Here is a 17,175-nt window from a genome sequence, read left to right on the forward strand (position 1 = left end):
AAGAACACTAAACCCTTACAGTTAGGAATCTAACTAAAGATTAACTAAACTCTATGGGATATTGACACCTAGGACAGTCAGTAGGCAAAAATGCAGGTGCCTTGGTTTGAACTGAATTATATCCTTGGAATTCTTTATGTTTTTCTTTTCTTTATTGCTGTTTTCCTTTCCTTTCCTTTCCTTTCCTTTCCTTTCCTTTCCTTTCCTTTCCTTTCCTTTCCTTTCCTTTCCTTTCCTTTCCTTTCCTTTCCTTTCCTTTCCTTTCCTTTCCTTTCCTTTCCTTTCCTTTCCTTTCCTTTCCTTTCCTTTCCTTTCCTTTCCTTTCCTTTCCTTTCCTTTCCTTTCCTTTCCTTTCCTTTCCTTTCCTCCTTCCTTCTTGCCTTCCTTTTTTCCTGCCTTCCTTTTTTTTTTTTTTTTTTTTTTTTTTATAACTGCTAAGTCATTGTAGCCATTACTAAGATGTGTAGATATGCTTACTAAAACACAGACATTTTAATTTACTTTTGTTTAATTCACATCATTACAGTCCCATTAGGTGCCTCTAATACCACATCTAATCACCATATTTTGGAAGGCCCTCTAGAAGGCCCAAAGAAGAAATCCAGCTCTGTTCTCCTAACATAAAATAACTTCTGTCTGGCCTTTTCTTCTTTAGAAAAGAAACCCAGACACCTGTTTCAATAACAGAAAGCTCCTTCCATATTAGGCATGGTCTGAATTTGCAAACGGACACTTGCATCCTTGGCTTACCTCACAACCATAGCTAAGGCACATAGTTGTAACAGCACCATAGATCCTCACATCTTTTATTAATGTCTATGAATGTGTAAATAGTGGTTATTCTGTTCTTCACTCATATCAAGACACTTTGAATTCACTGACTTAGGCTGCCTTCAGGTTACCTCATACAAAGTGAGGCTGGGGTAAAGAATATGCATGAGAGCAAAATGGAGTTTGGGCAAGAGAGCTCACCAGACTGTCTGCCATTTCATATGCTTCTCAACATACCTACAGCTAAAACTAAGCTAAACGTGAGAAGTTACTCAAATTTTTAAAAACTTATATAAGGTAAAGAAATCTTTTAAGTGTTACTGGCAAATATTCAAATGTATGGAGTGACATTGTTAGGTTGCTGTTACTTGGATTCTCGGCATCTGTTGCTATCAGTGCCTTTTAGGCTGCATAATTATAGTTATTAAACAGTTATCCCATCCAAGGCTGACAAGCCTCTGGAAAAAAACTACTATATCCTAATATGATTTAAATTTATCTGAATCTCGAGCTGAAATGCATTATTTGTGAGCAGTAATGACTATTCTCTCAACGTTAAATTTAAAAATTACATAATTTAATCACACCTGAAATAGTAGGGTTTTTTTAAAGCTAATGTCCACCCAAAAGCTTATTGTAAATCTGTGTAATATAAAATTCTAATTGATTCCAGTAAAAAATCAGTTTGTTCTGTTCTATTCTATTCTATTCTTAAAAAAATAGCAAAAAACAATTCTAGATATGGATCATTTGTTGCCATAAGACAAACATCTTTGTAAGACAACAGTTTAGCTATGCTTATTTCAATGATTTTCATGAACTTTTTACTAGTTCATTAAGTAAGAGTTTTTTCAATAATAGAATAGAAAGAAATAACCTATTTTATTCTTTTTTTTTTTTTTTTTTTTTTTTTTTTGTTAGTATCTGGGTCAGATTTAGCTGAAAAAATTATCAGTGAAATGATAGCCTATTCTACAAAGATTTTTTGGGGACTAGAGAAATGGTCTTAAAGTGAAAGGAGAAAGAGAGAGACATCAGAAGATAGGTACAGCAGCATGCATTCATACCTCTGTTCCTAATGAAATGAGAAACTAGAGGGAACTCAACAAAATACAGAGAATACTAAAAGGCAGTGTACATACAGATACATGGATGTACAGAATATAAATAAAGCAGGTGTTTTATATCACAGAGAACTTCAATACACTTTGAAGAGATGAAGACAGCACTATGGACTGATCGATTGTGAAGGCTTATCACTTCAGACCAGATTTGCAAGAAGCAGAAGACAGTTGACAGAAAGACCTGCACACAATGCTTGAAGTTCAACAGACAGTGAAGACAAGTAGGACTAAGGATGTGCAGCAGAAGAAAGGATATATCATGTCATTACCGATCACTCAGGAAAAATGTAATATAAATGTAGTCAACCTTGTTTCATAAAGACCCATTAATCTTTCAAATGTAGTGAAAACAGGTGTCTGAGGGCATTTTAACCTTTCCAGCTTCAATTCCTCTAAGTAAGCAGACCTCACAAGCAATTTTTATGACTGTATAAGAATTGCTGGTTCCTAAGGTGCTAGCAGTTAGTGTTGTAATACTTTTGGAAAAGGTCTGATTGGGAACAGTTTTCATTTTTTCATATTTCTATCAAACTAATCATGACTTTAGGCTCTAACTCACTTGTGATTGAACCTTATTTATGTTTTAGAATCAGCCTTTCATTTTTATTTTTTTTATTTTTTTAAGGAAGGGAAGGGAAGGGAAGGGAAGGGAAGGGAAGGGAAGGGAAGGGAAGGGAAGGGAAGGGAAGGGAAGGGAAGGGAAGGGAAGGGAAGGGAAGGGAAGGGAAGGGAAGGGAAGGGAAGGGAAGGGAAGGGAAGGGAAGGGAAGGGAAGGGAAGGAAGGACAAAATGTTTTAGCAAGGTGTTTTTACTTATTTATTTATTTATTTTAGGTAGATCTGTTTTCTTTCCTTTACTTATCAATAACTTACACTGTGTTGTTTCCTCTGTCAGAATGTCCACTCACATATTCTTTCACTTTGATGGCAGTACAGTGATGATGTGCAGTGATATTCATACTCTGACTAAAATGTCTCAGCTAGTTTGGTTACATTAGATTAACTTTTATTTTACTTCTCTAAGGACTGATTCAATTAAAACTAAGTTGTAGTTTTATACAGTATTACTATAGTATTACATTTCAGTTGGAGAAAAAAGAAAAAAAAAAAAAAAAAAGAAGAAAGAAAATACCTGTGCTCCTGGAATTTCCCCAGTTTACGCATATGGTTTATTTTTGCCCTGAAACAATTTGTTTAATCATCTGCTCTTACAGTATATGTTAGAGAAAAGGTTAAAGATGAATTTGTTTTCTCTGAGGCTTCCATTATTTAAACGCACTCAAGCATGCATTCATACTCGATGATATTAAAGGAAGTTTGACTTACATTCTGTTTTCCTACTATGTTATCAAATGGAAGTTCAGGGCTCCATGATCCTTCAGTAAATGTTGCCCCACTGTTTCTCCTGTCGGAGGAGCTGACAGCCTCTTTCACAATATCTTCAGGCAAAGTCAACAGACTCTCCTCAGGCTGTTTAATTAAATACGTCTCAATGTTATGTTTCCTCAAGAATTCATTGCGTTCTTTGCCATGCCCTTCTTCAACTTTATAATCCCCATTGAGGCAGTCCAGAGTGGCCTTGGAGATGTGGATTCTCCTGTATAAGTGAAATAAGTAGTAGCAAATACCAATTGTGCTCTAGTATAAATAGGTAACAAGGAGTTTTATGGGCTCTGCACAATTTTTATATGATAGATAAATAAAAGTGTTACAGTTGTATATGGTGATTTCTATAAAGAAAATAAAACAATGTATTCAACAAACATGATGATTTGGGGATAAATACTGTCAAAGCACATTCTCATCAATATGATCTCATGAATACACAAAATCTTGTCACAGGAAAAACAATTTGATATTAATATGTGATGCCTTTGTTCACAGTAATAGTTTAAAGAGAGATCTTCCTTAGTGAAATATTATTCAAAATGAATCAAAATTACCACTTCGTGTAGATATGGTCAGAGGAAAATAAATGGTATGTATTAGAGCAGCTTGTGTGAAAGTGCTTTAATTTTCTTCAGTTAGTTGAGGTAGCTTAGACTATTTAAATTAGCAGTCTGATTGTATCTGAAGTGAATTAGGGAATAATTATGCAAACTGATCATGTACTGGACAGGTGGGGTGATAATTTCTGGTAAGACTAAGTGGTGAGTTAAAAGCTTTTTCAAAAGTGAATCTAATGAATCCAAGAGATGACATATGAACAGCTTAACTTTTGCAAAAATATAATATGTCTTTGGATGTCTTAAAACAAAACTGGGGGGTGTTTGATGTTGATTTTCTTCATCATAGTTATGATTACTTGAGAAGGTCAGAAATAAGTTAAATTAAAAAAAAAAAAAAAAGCTCTTATTTCTAGTTTTAAGAAATCTTCAACCACCTATATGTTTGATAATTTGAAGACACCACTGAAACATGTGGTTTGCATGGTTATTATATTATATTGCATGGTTAGCCATGCAATACTTTACAAAACAACATCATAAATGCAACATGAGGAGATATTCATTAGATATTTAGCTAACTGAAAAATAAATGTACTGTCTCTTTACTTTAAAACTGTCTAATTTTTTAAACTTTGGATTCATAGCACTTTTTGAAAGTTAGGCTTGCAGACAGATTTCTAAAATTCAGAGTCAGCTAAAATTCATCATTTCTTGATGGCATGTGCTGAGGCATTTTTCTCAGGCACTGCAAATTGGTTGGCTTGACTGAAGAAAATGGTACTAGCACATCCCCTGGGAACTTTTTTTTCTGGAACTACAAAGAATGCCTCTATACAACTATAAGAACAAAATATTACTGGATTGAAAAGTTTCTAAACACCTGTATAAGGTGCAGGTATTTCTAGAAGAATCAATTGCCGATTGTCTTTAATCATAGTGAAAAACCCAGGAGTATCACAACCTGGCACAAACTGGGTCTATATGGAATATTAAACATCAGTCTATTATTAAAAGATCAAAAAATTGTAGCTCAGCCATTTTTTAACTTGTCTCAGCTTCTCACTGAAGTCAATATAAGTCCTGTACAACTTTCAGTATCTGAAGTCATGCTGTTATGAAGTTCACAGAAATTAGTACACTTGTAATCAAATCTCAGTAAAACTGACAGAAAAAAAAAAAAAAAAAAAAAAAAGACTCTTAAATATCTCAAATATAAGCAAATTTTGTCCTGGACTTTAAAACCAGATTATATATCTTTGAAAGATAATGCATTTCCTAGCTCTTACAATAGGCTAAATCGATTGAAGTAAACTACTAATTAAAAAAAAAAAAGGGAGGGAGGAGAGGGGTGAAAAAGAAAATGATACATTAGTTGCCAGGGTGACTATCTTTGTGCTGAGTTTCAACCTAATATAATTTCATAAGATTGTATTATGAAGTCCTGAAATATGGATTTTATAATGGAAATGATAACAGCTTTAACTAGAGTATGGAACTGGCTATTGATGTAATACCCTTTAGGGACCAAATACTAATAAAGAGTTGGTAGATTAAAAATACTTTGGGTTTCACCTTTTCCACAGCTTACTTAAAAACAAAACAAAACAAAACAAAACAAAACAAAACCAGTAAAATAAAATAAAATAAAATAAAATAAAATAAATGTAGAATGGAGAGTCCCCTAATTTCATACAAATACAGTAAATTGTGAAACTGAGCACCAAAGCCAAAAAGTATCATCTATCCTACTGTTGAAAATGTATCGGACCTAAAGTTTTAAAAAATACCTGTCAATGATGCATCCTGGAAAATTAATTATTAGCTAAGTTTTATGCCGATTCAATACAAAAGATTAATACCTAGATGTACCAGGAGAAGAAAATTAGAAGATGGGAAACTGGAAAAAGAATTTTCTTAAATAACAATGTACAATCTTATACAGGGAGAAGTAAGGAGAGGCTGAAGTGACCTTAACTGCTCTACTCTGTGCACCAGGAAATCAGACATCAGTCAGTAAATCACTGCTTTGAGAGACTTAGCAAACTGCTGTCACGTATAGGTTTTGTTCTGTTAGCAAACGGATATGCAAGAGTGGAAATTACTTTGTTCCAATAGACTGCAACTTAGTTGGTCATTTTATTGACACCAGCAAGGTGGTGCATTCTCTGGGTTATTCATTAATAGCTGTATTTCTTGTATGAATTAACAGCAATAGACTACACTTTTTGCTGGCATGCATAATGAAAGGTAGATAATTGTTTTGCTCATGTTAACAAAGCAACATATGACCTTTCTTAGTCATCTGGAGCTCTCATGGAATAAGCATCAGGGTTTATATTTTATCTTTTTTTTTTTTTTTTTTTTTTTTCTTTTAGCCTGTAGTTTTTTACACTGATGACATATACAGAGCATAAACTTGTTTTCAGAGCATTAATCATTTCATTTTCTGCTGAATTTAATAATATACCTTAGCCTAGAGGTCTACTATGGGAAACAGTGGATGAAGCCCACATTTGCAAATACTGTGTAAACCAAATAACTTTGTAATTTCCTTGGAACTTGACAGCTCTTACAGATACTGATGTATATGTAGGGAGCATAGCACATGACTCAGATTTGATGGCTTAAAACCTCTCTCACTCAAGATGACAGAATCACTTAGAGTCTTTCTACATAAAAATCTCCATGGCTATTACTTCCATTTTCCATTGCCACTAGTCACTTCATTGTTTGGGATTTTTATCTATATGTTTCATCAATGGAAGAGGGAATTGAAAGTGTATAGAGGATTCCTGCAACCACTACTATTGCTTCAAATTTAGGATCTGCAATTTCCAAACTGCAGTGAGATATAGTTCATGTCAGGCAAAAACAATATTTTATCCTCCAGGTGAATTAGCCACCACAGATGAAAAACTAAGCAGGTGGATGGAAAGTCTTGTATTTTCACATACCTAAATGGCTGTGCATAAAGGGGCATCCTTGTGGGTCCCTTCCAACTTGGGATATTCTATGATTCTATTAACCTGTCATCCATAACTTCTTGCCATATCAACATATGAAGACATAACTCTTCCCATACTTTGTGCATTATAAAATAAAAAATTACATTACTGTGCCTCACAGCAGCAGAATGAAGACTGGAGAAACTCAGGGATGGTCGACACCTAATTGGTAAATTTGGCCTATCTCCATGTACCAGATCTGAATACAACCATTGACCATCTGCATGAAATCTTAGCTGAAAAAGGAAAAGAAATATTTTTGTCTTTTCCCAAACCCCTGCAAGCGGACCATTTCTATGTTTTTTTTTTTTTTTTTTTTTTTTTTTTTCTGCTTTACAAATACTTTCCAATCACAAAATAGGAAAAAAAAGAAAAAGAAAAAAATAAATAAATAAACAAAGAAACCCAAGAAGTCATAGTTGATGGAATAATGGAAAGACAATCTATTGGAATGGTGCATAGTGTATGGTGTTGACAATGTTTTCTGACTGTGGGAAATACGTGTTGCCTTACCCAGGAATTCCACCAGACTCAAGTTTGTTTGCAATATCCACATCCCATGACCAGACATCAAACTGCCACTTTCGCAGGCCCAGCACTCCACACAGAACTGATCCTGAATGTATCCCTATTCTCATGTCAATGTCATGCTTTGTTCTTGACCTAACGTATCTGTTAAACAAAACAAAAACAACAAAAAACAGACTCGTGAAAGTATAAGCCATATTTTTCATATCTTTTAGAAAAGAATGCAATGTAAAATGCAATATCAATTTATTATAAACAACCAATTAGTCTGCAAAATGAAGAGCTATTTTTTCTAGGTAGCAAAGTACGGGTAGTGATAAAATGACTGTAAAAGCCAGATTATCATTAAGTGCTTAATTGCATGCATGGTTCAGTGGCACACATATTACTCCTATCAGACAGAAAGGGAAAGATAGGGAGAGAAAAACATGCCTGAATGAAAGGATTTGTTGAACTCATTGAGTCCATTAGTTTAGAATTATAAAAGAACAACCAACAACATGAAAAAACTACTATAATCAAATCTGTATATAGTTCTGTATTCTATTATATTTTTGAATAATTTTCAAAAATTTTTTTTTTGACTAAAACTTTCTACAGTTACTCTTTGTCCAAAGGTGAATTATTTGCAGTATATTTGGCCAGAATATTATTTGCTTTGTTATGATAATGATGTGACTCAAAAATAAGTTGTTTCGATTCAATGTGATGGTAAAGACCGTTTCACTGCTCAAAAATAGACACAGAGAAACATATTTGTCAACAGCCTCAGAAGAGGGATTTTGTCCCAACATTGTTTTCAATTAATATATCTATGGGCTATAAGGGGAATTTCATTGTGTTAAAACAATATCTTCCTTTTCTGATACGAGAAAACACATATCATTCACAGCTACAGCCACTTCAGAAGTACCTTAAACCTAGGACTGCTTCTTCCAAGTTTGTATTGGGATAGTCCAGCACATCACCGTAAGAAACTCACAACTAAGATGATAGAACCATTGGGGTGACAAAGAGAAAAATTTTCCAGTCCTACCTGAGTGACAAGAACTATTTGCACAGAAAATACTCTTAGAAGTAGTGCTTATTAATATTTGAATAGCTTGTTCAGGATCAGAAAAGCATGTTACTGTTGGTCTACAAACAAGACACCTATTTCTCTGTAAAGAGTCCCAGTTCTACAGTCACTGAAGTCAATATCAGGGCAGCCAGATGACACAACAGAGAAGGTAAAGAATAAACAGCTCTGTTTCATAACTCTGGAGCTAACTACCATTGCTTCAGATGCCTCAGTCATGACCTTGACAGACCTTATCTAGAGAAGAAAATTGCATACTGAATTCAATACTTGGACTCTCGTTACTGCAACAGGGGGACCAATTCAGTGTGTGAAACAAATAATGAAATAACAGTTTCAAAATGGAGAGAAATCAGTCACACAAAAATATGAGGAATTGAAAATAAGCAATTAATCTTTATTTCCCTTTCCTGCATAATCCAAAACCTTGGAGAAAAACATGCCTATGATGTCCCAGTGCAGCTATTTTTCTACTAGAGAATACCTTTTCATCATATCAGGAAGCTAACATATTTCAGTTATTTAAAGAAACAGATAAACAGATTTACACAAAGTTAATCAGCTAATAGTTAATAAGCTAATAAAAAGAACAAGCTTTGGGAGGGAATTTATCCATGTTTAGATAGTCTGTGTGTATAGTTTTCATCTACAAATTTCTTTGTTTTGCGGTCAAGAAGGCTTGAAATATGAAAATTTAACACATAATGACCTGACTCTGTAAGACAGGACTTGACAACAAATCTTCCACATTGAAGAAGTGTCTTAAGTATTATGAGAACAATTAAGAGAATTAAGAACACTGTAATTTATAATGTGTTATGAAGAATTTTTATAGATATAATACAAAAATATCTAAACTAACACTCATAACTGTCAGAGGTATTATCACACAATATAATATCCCCACGCAAATAATCTCCAAAAATATATCCCCCCCCAAAATCCCCCCAAAATAATCCCCACACAATAGTTTCCCCAGTCTGCTTTTTTTTTTTTTTTTTTTTTTTTTTTTTTTTTAGGCTAATAAATAGGCTAGGCTAGTAGTGTGTATATATATGTATATTCTCTCTCTCCATATATATATACTCTCTATTAGACTGTTAAATTTTAAATACAACAATTCTTAATTACTAGTAAATAATGTCATTTAACTTTAAATAATGTAAATTATAGCCCTATATCTGTACATTGTATGGGAATTAACGCACACATCTCATTGGGGAGGCCTGGTATAAACAATGGTGCAACTGAGTAATACATCCCTCTGTTTCCTGAATGTTCATTGACAGTTGCTGGATTTTAATTTTTCCTTTGTCATAAATATGCAATGATGTCCTGAGAAAACTTCAATCAGGCACACAGGACTTTTGCATTAGTTCAAAGCTTCATGTAGCTCTGCTGTCCATGCTACCTTTTGCATGACACTGCAGAGTCTATGTAAGGCCCTATCCCCTCTTGTCTCATCTGTTGTCTTTCACAGTTTACCAGCAACTTTTCCATGTGCACTGCCAAGGTGATATTTGATCTCAACACTTCACCTGTTGTCCGTGGGGATTTGGCCACCTGCCTGCATCCTTTGACTGAGGGCTGTTTTGTGTTTCTGTCAGCTCTGGCATTGGTGCACCTGCAGGGCCCTATTGTCACATCCTTCTCTTACTTGCCCTTCACAGCAATAAGTTCTTACATTGATAGGTAGGAAACTAATTGCATAAAGGGACCTGTCTGAATTGAGCCACAGGCAGTCAGATATATTTAAACAGACTGTCCAGAACATGAATCAAACCATGATGGAGATTTGATCCTGCTTCTATTGCTTTGCTATTTGCAACACAAGACCAAGAACAGAGCTGTTGGGAACATTTGTGGAGATGCTATATTTCCTCAAACTTTTGATGTAAGTTTTTAACCTAAATAAAGAAGAAATAGTCATGGTTGAAAGGTGAGGTGATTGCTTAGTATGTAAAAAGACACTTTTTTTTTCTGAATTACATAGAGAAGGGGACTTCACCTGAGTTGTCTCCATAGCCAAATCCAACACCCTAATAGCCAGACTGCCACTTTGCAGAGTCTTGTTTATACACTGCTATAGGACAAAAGCAGTTAAATACTTTGAGACTACAAAACTTGGATCATGATACTCAGTAGAGTTAGTTCTCATTTATTTTGAAAAAAAAAACAAACACCTCATCATAAATAATACTACATACCAGATAATGAAATAAAGGGTGTTCTCTTTGCATATGTTCATGTTCCACATCTTCTAGATCTTCTGACTATTAAATTTATTCAAATATGAATTAAAAGTTTTTTTAAAGTTTTTGCTTCAACTGTTTAAAAGGTTTTCTGCAAATATTTTCAAAAGGCCCACACAGTAAGCTGAATTATTGATGCTCTACAAAACAGCCCAGCTTACCTCACAAGCTATGAGATATCTTATTCAGGACAATGAAATTGTGACTGATGCTATTCATGCCATATCTCATTTCAGTCAAGTTGGTGATGAAAAATTCATTGATTTTAACTAGATCTTGGCATATCTGTCTGGTCAGCATTGTTTGATGGATATTAGATTTTTTACTTTATTTTATATATATTTTTGGTGCTACTAATCTGAGGCTTTCCTATCTGTATATAGAAGGTAAGTCAAAAGTGACAGATCTACTTTTCAAGCTTTTCTGAGGCTGCTAGAAAACAGAATTCCCTGGAACTCATGCCTTTCAGGTTCAAACAGTGGCACACCATCCACATCTGTACTAATCAGTGTAACTGTGCAATGCTCTGTCTACCAACTGAGATATTTAAAACAGCCCCGGCATGTTTTCTTCCTGGCTGACTAGCTCTCCTGCAGGTTCAGGAGTTTGTGTGTGATATCTGTCAAGACATAGGCATTGCTGTCTTAATGCACTTTTAACAGGAATAGGAAGACTGTGCTTTCTAAACTAAACAAGGGTCATAAGTGACCCTGCTTTAAGAAGAAAGTATGATCAATCTGTCTCCTGTAGTCCTCTCTAAACTGAACTGTCCTCTGATGCTAAGGTTCAATTACATAGAAAAAATTTTGCTTGAACCTAACAGATTTGTGGCATTTTCCTAAAAGAACTCAAATTTTTGGTTCTGAGACAGTAGTATGTGAACTGAGGTGTGATTCTTGGAGCTGTGTCATCCTTGCAAAACAGACATCCATTACATTAAAAAAGCTAGGTAACAGGGTGCACTAAACTAAGGGTTCAAAGAATACAGCTAAAGTATTATGACTCACAGGATATAACACTTTGCAGATGGACTTTCCACAGCACTGAATTTACAATTTAAGGCAGATATTATCCCATGAAGACAGATTAAAAGGGTGGATCTACCTTGGAACTAGTGCTGAATTCCAGTGTTAATAACAACTACTATCTGAAGAAGTTTCATATCATCAGACTTGTCATGAATGTAAATGACTTGCTTTGAGCTCAGACTGATACTATAGCAACATGGACAGAGTTAAACTACTGCCATATTCCTCTTTTTTATGTCTGCCTTCTCTGAGAAAGAACCAAGAAGGACTATAAATTTTATTAGAAATTTGCTTTGTCATTTGAAAATTATGTGATAACAGCTGTATAAATATATACACTCCTATGATAACTTGCCAATATAGTTTTGATTGTATTTGGTAGAACATTCGAAGAAAAGGGGACTCAGAAGTATACAAGCCTATTGGTCATAACACAGTTTGATTAATATGGGCATCCAATAGCAAAAGCAGGGAAAGATATACTGTCCTGATGTTCCGTTCATTAATTGTCAGTGGCTGAAATGGACATGTGAAAGGGATGATGTGATTTGCATCTGAAATGCACTGAACTTGTGAACTGAGAACTTGTGAATATCTTACAAAGCCTCTTTCCACCACCATACAGAAATGAAGGCGTACAATAGCTTTTGGCTTTGTGAAACATTGTTCTGTTTTCTGTGAATCAGAGCTAGCTCCAACACAGATTGAGCTTTGTATATTATACAAGAAAAATCAGTGGAAAGAATATATTAATGGATTAATTACATAATAATTCATGGATTATGAAAGCAGTTCCTGGCTTCTTCATTGCATAAGTAACTTATTTAGCCCCCATTAATCAGTTTATGATTTTATTTTAATACCCAAAAGATGAAGTTAAAAGCAATTTTTTTTTTTTTTTTTTAATGTAAAGAGCTGAAAACCTAGCAGATCAATCACTGAGATCACCTAAGATAGTCTCTATTTTATTTATTTATTTATTTTATTTATTTATTCTCATGAATTTATATTAATGTTAACAATTTATCAATTTATTATAGACGGTTTCTGGAGTTTAGTCTACATTGTATCCAGGGTCTATTTTTTTCTGTCATAATAATTGCTCTTTCAGCTGGTAATTTAGTGAAAAATAATCCAAGAGAAGAAACCACTCACAACTCATTGATTTACCAAATAAATATATCAGCAAAAAGATTTGCTTGATTTTCCACCATTATGTGGATATTAGAGTTGGATTTACATCATTATATTATGTGAATGAGTCCTTGAGGACTCCTTAAACAGTCTTGGGATTTTAGTGATAAAGATATTTGAGAAGATGGTGGTGAAGAAAACATTTTTTAACCTGGAAGCAGTTCTTGTCACCTACACTGCTACTGAGATCCAAACTGAAGAATCGAAGGTACAGTTGTCCATCCTAATATACTGTGTGACACAGAACAGTACATTTTACCCACTTGTATTTGTTCTTCCATGTTCCAGTAGCTTGTGTCTAATGGAAGTATTTCTTCCAGAAAAAATAAAGTATTGATCTGAAAACACTGAGAGACAGGAAAGCCACCACTTCTTTCAGTAATATTGTTGCCAATCTTTAAATCCAGTGTTTTCTGCACATATTAATGAGCCTCTAGCAAATAACTTATTCCTATTATTATTATTTAATATCATTAATAATATAATCAAAACAGATGTATAACAGTCTATGTAATTCTGTTATTTTAAAGGTACTTCTGCTTCACAAATTATTTGCATGACTTTTTACCTGCAACCTTATAAAAATGCTTAACAAGCTCTTTAAAATGAAGACATAACACCAAGATTCAATATTATCATCTCAGTCTTGACATTATCATACTATCAACTATAATTTCCACTTTGGAAGTGTGCTCTCCTCTTCTTTATAGTTATTTCCTTCAGTTGTCTCAACAACATTTTTCTACTCCTTTCCTGTTTCCCCACCTTCTCCTTTACCTCACTTTTCTGTTGAACTTCCCTTGTCCTCTCATTGTGTTTTACATAATAATTCCTCTTTTAACAGCTCAACTGAAAGAATAGAAAATTGTAATGAACAAGCATAATAATCTCTGACTGGAGCATAATGTGATTTAGAAATTATCTCATTTTAGAATTACTTTTATGTTCTCTTTCTCTTATCTATTTTACATCCATTTTAATGTATTTGAGGAAGAGATTGTTTCAACAAATCTAACCTCATTTTACTGTTAGGTCTTAATGTTGTGCTCCATAATTGACTGTCAGCAAGTAGATATTCCTATCTTGAATTTTATCACATATCCCATCCATAATCCCATCCATCTGGCATTCCAACACAGCTTTTAAACATCACTAACAGGCAATGAAAATGCTGATGACTGCTTTCTTCTTACAGATCTTCCCCTTCTCATATATCAATAGAGATAAAGATAAAATGACTGACTATTTTTAATAGATAAGAGCAATTACAGATTTAGTTCCCCTCAGTGTTATCTCTGACATCCATTTAGCTTGGGTGATAGCTGTGAAAATGAAATATTATCATCTGATGACTAAACATTCCTCTACTATCTTATTTTTACAAAGTGTCAGAATAGACAGGCATTAATATAATATATTTACATTCAGGAAGATTTGCATAGCATGTAAAAAGATGTGAGAACCATCTGAATAAATGGACATAAATGAATCTTCATGAAGATGAAGAGCTTCTTCTATTTATTTTCATTTGCCCTTTCAATTGAATTCTAGGACATTTTGCAGAAGGTTGGGGCTTGCAAGACAGCCAGAGTTAGGATTCTTGGTCATGAACAAATGTGATGGGGCAAAGCTTCCTTGCTTTAGATTAAAAATCAAATTTTGTGGAACATTCCCATGGATCAAAGTAATATTTCAATAGAGCTCAATGGTTAAGAGAGCAAAATATATGACATTTGAAATATCAAGTAAAGCTTTTCTTGTATAAGCTTTGTAATGAGAAACAGTGATGCATAAAACATTACAGGGAAAGCAGTGTTTTAGATTGTTTGGCTGAACCCTGAGCATTTGCAAAGAGAGCAGTGGAGTAGCAAGACTCAAATTTAAAGCCCTTAAGGCTCAAATTTAACATCCTTAAGATCAAGTTGAAAAGCCTCAATTAGCAATGAATAAGCAATTTAGGATATGAGTCATATTAAAACACCTAGAAGTCCCTTGTGAGTCAACCTGTCCAAGCAGATTTGTTTTCCAGTTCGTGTAACTAATTATTTTACATTCTTGTTTAATTTCTTCTGACTGTGTAATCATCAAGAAGACTAAAAGGAAATTTCTGTAGTGGTATCATAAGATGGTGGACTTCTGGGCACTGTCTCACCTGAAGTGAGGTACTGATCCTTGCAACATCATCAACTAGGCATTGGGAACAGGTGTCCTAGGGAGTTGGTGGAGTCACTCTCCCTGGGGGTGTTCAAGGATGTGGTAATTAGTGACATGGTTTAGTGGGTGATACTGGTGGTAGGGGGAAGATTGGACTAGATGATCTTGGAGGTATTTTCCAACCTTAATGATTCTATGATTCTATGAACTACATAGTATCAATGGAGAGAATAGGATCTACAGAAGAAAATATGGTCTGCTTAACTTAGAGATACCTTCTATATTAAATGTAAAAAGAGCTTACTGCTAGAAGAACCAAAAGATCTAGAACTACATGGATTTATCTCATTTTAAGTGCCTAAATCCCAATTTAGCTGGGATCTCATAACATTAATGCTATTTTTATTTATTTTTTTTTTTTTTGGGGGGGTGGGAGTAGTTGTGGGTGGCTCTGTTGCTGTTGTTTTAATATCAAGTTCTTAAGCTACATTAAGTGCTCGAGCTAAAACATAGCTGAGATTTAAGAACTAACACAGAGCTCTGCAAGATAAAAAAGAAACAATGGTTCATGTCATCTTTATCAGTACTCTTTCAGTGTTTAGATGTTTCATGTTAACTTTCTCTGCCTTGCAAGAAGGCTGTGAATTCATCTATATAATATGAACATAATAGTGAAATTCTGAAAGTTTCTTGTATCTTGGGCCATTTCCCAACTATTTTTAACACACCGAATATTTGTTTCATAAAAAACTTCAGATGAAGATTAAATACATTATAATCATAAAAAGTCATTTTTAACAGGTCATAGATCAAATATGCACAGATCAATATAGCAGAAACTCAGTTATTCAAATTTTTTTTTTCATTTTAACTGAGCGAATTCTATCAATTTCAGTACTAATTACCATCAGGACTGATGGTAATTTTAAGTTCTCTCAGACGTAGACTGAAGTATTTGTAATATCCCATAGAAGGATTGGTCCTCCCTGATTACTATATGGCTGCACATTAAGATAAGTAAGATCTTCTGTAATCTGAAAAGAAAACCCATGGGAAAACCTTATCGGATAGCCAGAAATTCAGATACTATGATTATTAAACAAAGAGAAGACAATTCGAACTGAATTAGTCTGGGATGACCAAAGTCCTAATAGGCTTTGGTTTCACAGCTCCTGTAGGATGCACGTATTATTTAAGATATGAAAACTATAGTACTATTTCTGTTGGAGTACGGTCATTGAGACCTGCTTCATAACAGAACACCAGCACTTCAGAGACTTCCACATATATAAGGAAATTCAGAGAAACACAGAAAAGAAAAATGACTTACAATGTGTTCATTGTGGATGGTATTAACAAATGCAACTGATTTAATATGCATCTCCAAATATTTTTAACAATACTTTTTTTCCATCAACGTTTTTTCTCTAATTCATGTTTCACTTTCACTGTGGGGATTCCAGAAGCAAAATATTTATTACTTTGTGCAACATTTAGTCTGTGATAATTGAATCCAGCCTTACAGATCATTGTTGCATAATCATTACTCAGTTACATTTTCCGTTTATTAATTTTTGCCAAATTCTTTCTCTATTAAGATCTCAATAAAGTAGCTGCAGTGCACCCTAACTCTCTAATGTACATAATGAAACACACTCAGATTAAGGGAGGAAGGCAGTCTGGAAAAGAAGCAGACAAAGATAATGCATGGCAAAACATCCACAAGAAGAGGAGAATGTTCAGGATAGGAAACACTGTTTTAGGGAATACAGCAACAGAAGAAGAATTTGGAAAAGGGAATGTCAGAAGAATTGATATAGTGGGAAAAAAAAGACTGAGAAAACCTCTTTTGGAGATGTCCTGGTAAATGACTAGCTGCTGCAGACCATGTAACACGGTAGCTGTGTGTGTTTTGAGAGCAATATGTTTCACAGATCTTAACAGTTCTCACTTTATACTGTTGTCATTTTTATGAGGAGGTTGAGGATGAGCAGATTAAATTGTTTGCTCTAATCCTTTTAATACAATAAAAAACAATTAAAACACTAAATAGACAGTGGTGTCAACACTTTACCTTAGAAACTAGCTTATAG

General features: G+C 34.1%; 1 protein-coding gene across 1 annotated transcript in view; it reads right to left on the minus strand.

The window, feature by feature from the left end:
• Positions 1–17,175, minus strand: part of ADCY8 (adenylate cyclase 8) — a 123,281-nt gene that overhangs the window by 46,340 nt on the left and 59,766 nt on the right. The window contains exons 6-7 of the mRNA XM_082755464.1: positions 7,362–7,520; positions 3,221–3,491 (exon numbers count right to left, since the gene is read on the minus strand). Of these exons, the coding sequence (XP_082611590.1) occupies positions 3,221–3,491; positions 7,362–7,520 (430 nt within the window). The remainder of the gene's footprint in view (positions 1–3,220; positions 3,492–7,361; positions 7,521–17,175) is intronic.

The sequence above is a fragment of the Aythya marila genome (assembly GCF_965140915.1).
Source record: "Aythya marila genome assembly, chromosome: 2".
Classification (NCBI taxonomy): domain Eukaryota; kingdom Metazoa; phylum Chordata; class Aves; order Anseriformes; family Anatidae; genus Aythya; species Aythya marila.